The 5,383-nt window shown below is 34.5% G+C and overlaps 1 protein-coding gene across 1 annotated transcript; it reads left to right on the forward strand.

The window, feature by feature from the left end:
* The first annotated feature begins 1,423 nt into the window (after positions 1 to 1,423).
* Positions 1,424 to 4,887, forward strand: LOC141480087 (uncharacterized). The gene is made up of 4 exons (XM_074169869.1): positions 1,424 to 1,606; positions 2,709 to 2,876; positions 2,966 to 3,169; positions 3,273 to 4,887. Exons 1-4 carry the CDS (start codon positions 1,471 to 1,473, stop codon positions 3,350 to 3,352), a joined length of 588 nt encoding a protein of 195 aa, XP_074025970.1. The 5' UTR covers positions 1,424 to 1,470; the 3' UTR covers positions 3,353 to 4,887.
* The last annotated feature ends 496 nt before the right edge of the window (positions 4,888 to 5,383 follow it).

Below are 5,383 nucleotides of genomic sequence, written 5' to 3' on the forward strand. Positions count from 1 at the left end.
GAACGCCCTGTATATTGTCAAATATAGAAAATAATCATGAAATGATTCAGATTCATTTAAGTAAATACATGAATTGAAAAATATTCCAACCTCACTTCAATATTTTAACACAAGAACACTCAGTATTCAGAATTCCACCTTTTGATATTTCAAGTTCATAGACATCGAAATTGATCCGATCACAGGATATTGTCAAATATAGAAAATAATCATGAAATGATTCAGATTCATTTAAGTAAATACATGAATTGAAAAATATTCCAACCTCACTTCAATATTTTAACACAAGAACACTCAGTATTCAGAATTCCATCTTTTGATATTTCAAGTTCATAGACATCGAAATTGATCCGATCACAGGATATGGAATATAAAACAATCTCCAAATATGCAAACTTGGCACAGATTGCATGCTGTGCATTTTACCTCAGTACAGTGACCGGATCAAAGTCGCAATGTCAGCGTATAATTCTTTATAAATATTGAGGGAGGTCAAGATCATCAATAGTTAACAGTTAACAGTCAACAGACAGTATTCATTTACGTATCGATTGGGTCATCAGAAATGCAGCACATCTCCTTTTCTTCAATCCTGCTGGATGGCAGTATAATGTAAGTTTTTTGATTATTTTAATGTATTTTTTTTTATTAACATTGAGTGTGAGTTTATTTAAAGTATTTTTCCGTTTCTTTCGCAATAAATATTTTATTAAGTTTTAAATGAGTTCTTTCATTATTTGGGATGAATAAATGAGCGGGTGAAACAGCAAATAAAAATCCTCTCGTGAATAGCCAAGCGAGAACTGAGTTGCGACAATATCATAACATATTCAGATGCTACGTTAAATTCTGATATCATTTCATGTTTGGTTTTTGAAATTCGGTTACGGCGTTGTTGAGTTATTGCTTAAAATGTAAAGTCTTGAGAACAATTTTTTTTTTTTTAAATATCTCATACAATTATTCTCTCTGCATCAGATCACATGAAAATTAGTCAAAATTTTGGGTGTTCGAAGTAATGGTTTCAATTTTGAGTTGTGGAATTCAGTCAGGAATCATTTTAAATATGAAACAATTGCGAAATTGAAAGAGGTGTATTCGAAAACAAATCTTTAATTAATAACAATGTAAATAATATAACTTGATAAATCATTTCATAAGAATGGTAGGTACCTAGAAATAAGTCATAAAATTTGTTCAAAGTGATGCCCATTAGATATTATACAGGCTTCGAAACGTCGAATCACTTCTCTCGTACAAGTCGCTCTTATAATATCAGGCGTAATATATCAGGGTTAGATAGTATTGAGGTTAATAGATACAATGTCATATCTCTTAATTACTGAATTTGTTACTGTTACTCTTAATTACTGTTGTGAAAGTTTCAACTTTGAGCTCAGACATTTCGTTCAATAATATTATCATTTCTGTTGCAGGCACGTCGTAAGAATAACGGATGGAGAGCCACTCATGATAGGTCTGACTTTAACGATAGGAGCCCTTCCAGCTGTGATATTCCTTGTATTCGCAGAAAGAATAGTGGATTATTGCGGTCATAACAATATCCTTATCTTTTGTTTCGTCAACTACATTTGGCATCATATAGGTGAGTAAAGGAAGCATACGTGTCTATGTAAATTCCATGATATTTGTCAAAGACTGTAACAAAAAAATCATACACCAGTTTACATATTTCATCTTCTCAGAAACAAAAGCATTTTGGGATTGTTCATCGTAAACTAGTCTTCATGAAAAACTTAGTAAAAAAGCTGCAAACTAATAGCTGCAGTCAAATACTTAAAGACTTTACATTTGTCTGGAGCCAAATTAAATAGAAGATATTTCATATTCATTGGCCTCAAAAAAAAAGAGTAACACGTAGTGATACTATGCTAGGAACTGTAAAAGTGAACAAGATTTGTTTTGACACAGGGCACTTGAATTATAAGATATTTTACGTGACCAATTTCTATCAACCGTTGTCAGTAAATGATCTAGTCAAAACCAAAGCCTTAAAACAAAGCGTTTGATCCAAAACGAAACATTGCTGTTTCGAATCGTCGTAGGTCTCATTAGTGATAGTATGCTGCATTACGTCTTCATTGTCGGACTGTCCTTAAAGGATAATCCTTATATAGTGAAGGCAACGAAGTTGTCTGTCTATGGGGTCCACAGAAGACTAAGTTCACGAATATCGAAGATAAACAACATTTTCCAAAGCAATCCGTTGCAAAGCCTATGGCGAGTCGAAACAGCGCTCTGGTGTTCACGAATGTTTGTTTTTGGGCTCTGGTTTCAACCAGTTGCCTTGCAGTAAAAGACGAAGAACGGATTCCATTCGGCGATCAAGGTCGAATCTTGGCTTCACTGCAGATCTTGATGAGCTACACTTATCTTTGATATTCGTGGATTCATTATTTCTTCGATTTCATTGATGGCGTATTCGAAAGTAAATATGTCATCACCTTTTCCATTGAATCTCAAAGACGGTTGAGTCCAACATTGCATTCGTGGTTCAGACTAGCACCACTGATGAGATCTATGCTGAGTCGAAAAGCGCTATATGATGTTGTATCACGAATGCTTTGTTTTAGGCCCTGGTGTCATCCATAATGCAATTCAATTCAAAACATTGATTGGACTGATACCTAGCTTATTTTAATTAGTCGATCCATGCACACTGTAATTGTAACTCACTTTGTTTGCAGCCCTCATGTTCATCGATAACGCAGCTTACCTCCTTTTCTGCAAATGGATGGAAATTTTTACTCTTCATATAATGTACATTACCGCCGTCCTTTACTTGAGACACTTGGTTCCACAAAAATTCACCGCCTGTGGACAAGCACTGCCAATAGTTGCTCACTTCTGTTTAGGTAAGATTGCTTGAACCTACCCACTGCGCCATTTCCCGAATTTAACGTTGAATATTGAATCCGAAAAATGACAAAAATGTCTGTCGCAGGTCGGAGTATTGGTTCTCTTCTTGGAGGAATGGCGTACACTGAATACAACTCCGAATACACCTTCCAAAGAGTTAACGGAGGTTTTGCAGTCGCGGCGTGCTCCGTGGCTATCTTTTACTTCGTCATTTACCATTTCTATTTGAAACCCAAATGTGCTCCGCCCATGCACTTGCCTCCCGAACCTGCCCCTGCAGTCATCCAAAGTAAGTTTAATCATTATTACAACGTACTGCGCCATTTTTTCTCGAGTGAACTGTCGTGTTGTACTGATGAAGCAAATCATTTCTAAATAATTTTGTTTTTCAGATATGAATGGAAATGGATCTTACACTCCTCTAAGAGTATATCACAACAGCAAATCGAAGAAAGGACACTTCAGATATTAGTTACTTGTTTAACTTACCTTTAAGTGAAACAGCTTTACTTATTTTTGTAAGATTTCGCGAATCTCCGGCGTAACTTTTAAGTTACTTCACCTAACTCCATCTTATATATTTTCGAAGTATATTATAGGAAACAAGTTTCGAAGATGAGTTCTGGTGAGTTGGATACTAAATGGAACTCTTGAGTCTGACGTTACGCATCAGCTTCTTTCGAAACGTTTGATATGCTATGGCAGCCTGTCTATGAATCAAAGGAGGAAAAATATAGAATAGTTCCCTTTATTTCATGCTCCAAGCTTTGTAGACACCCATAATATTCATCTTTGTCACTTATAGAGGTAACTGAACTCTGTACATCAAACAAAGTAACCCAAACAATAATAGATACGTGATCACCACCACATTTGAATCAATTGGGTAAAAAAAAACAAGCCTCCTTGGGCAGGCCAATCAGATTTAACTGTCACCGACTGGCGCAATTCATTCAGCTATATCAGTACAGAATCGGAGTGGTGAGTTACGTTTTAACGTAACGTAATTTTTGAAATGTCAAGTACCGATACGGCTGAAGAAACTACTGATTTGTATACCTGCACTCCACCTAAAAAAAATCCTATACCCTTTAAGAAAAATAAAATTTCGGTCATTCCTTGATGCGACTCTGTACAAACAGCCTTGATTGGGTGATGCACTCTGCATGATAATGTTTTGGAGCACTCGAGCACTCTGTGCTTGTATGCACAGAGTATATATAATTTTCCCCACCTTATAAAGTAATGAAACAATTCAAGTCCGTCAATTAACGATTTTTTTTAATTATAATGTTTGTATGTACTCGTATGTATACCTATATGTTAATTCTGTCAAATCTTTCTACTGAATTTTGAAGCAGTTGAAATTTCACACGTTTTGTTTGGTTGACAGTCCATGGGCTAAGTGACGTCATTCATTCTACATCTAATATGACGGACCGTCCAAGCTGGCGTACCTATTAGTTTTTTACGTTCTTTATTGTAAAGGTATCAAAAGAAAGGCTTTTCTGAAAAGAATACGAGCGCTCGAGATGGCTGACTATTTTTTTACCATATTGATACCCATGATACGGGTATCAATATGGTGAACCGCCTATGATGGCGATCCGTCATATTGGAGATACATTCTATATATTTTCTGTCTCTTAAGTTTCGGAAGCCTACAGAACATGATATCTTCATTTATCATATTGACACTGCCAACATAGAAGGGAAAGTCTACATTTATTTAGTTTGGGTTTACTCTTCAGTAGGTAGGTAGCTATTGATTGTATAGAATATATTTATACCCAAAAATCGAATTGAAATAATGAATAAGTTCAGGCTGAACTACTTCTTCAAAGTAATGTTCCATAAATATATTCATTATTTTTTTGATTCTCTCATATCTTTTTAGGCATGCTTTATACTTTCTGTTGTAAATTTTTTTATTATGAATTTTTGTATTTATTTGTTTTTTACTATCAAACATTTATAAGAATACAGTTAATAAATGTTGATTCAATAGTTGTTGTAACTTCAATGTATTTCCATGAGACTCAAAAAACATATCTCAATGCAATAAAAACATCCAGTTACAATATGAAACTAGATATACGACATACTGACGACATCTGTAAGTGAAAAGCTACACCGAACTGGTAAACTTTGTGCCCGGATTTGAAGTTTGAACAATTGGTTTATAGATGGCGAAAAATCTCAGATACTATTGTATAATCTTTATTTGAATTAAAACATTATAATATATTGATTTAATTATCGAATTAGGATTAATGACATATTTTTTGAGGGGTACAAATCAAGTGGTTTCATAATTTAAATATAAGCCGGTCTATTTCAATTGTATATTTTAAATATTCAAAAACATTTCTCTTCAACATTTTCACCACAATTTCTGACCAGATGGCGCCCATACCAATTTCTTGAACGCAATAATGTACCTACACTTGTACAGGCTAGCTAAAAATGTTTCCTTGGAAACTTGTAAACAATCAATATGAAC

Source organism: Leptinotarsa decemlineata, unplaced genomic scaffold (assembly GCF_025532065.1).
Source record: "Leptinotarsa decemlineata unplaced genomic scaffold, Ldec_3_MD MMD2_P_RNA_scaffold_6, whole genome shotgun sequence".
In the NCBI taxonomy this organism is placed as follows: domain Eukaryota; kingdom Metazoa; phylum Arthropoda; class Insecta; order Coleoptera; family Chrysomelidae; genus Leptinotarsa; species Leptinotarsa decemlineata.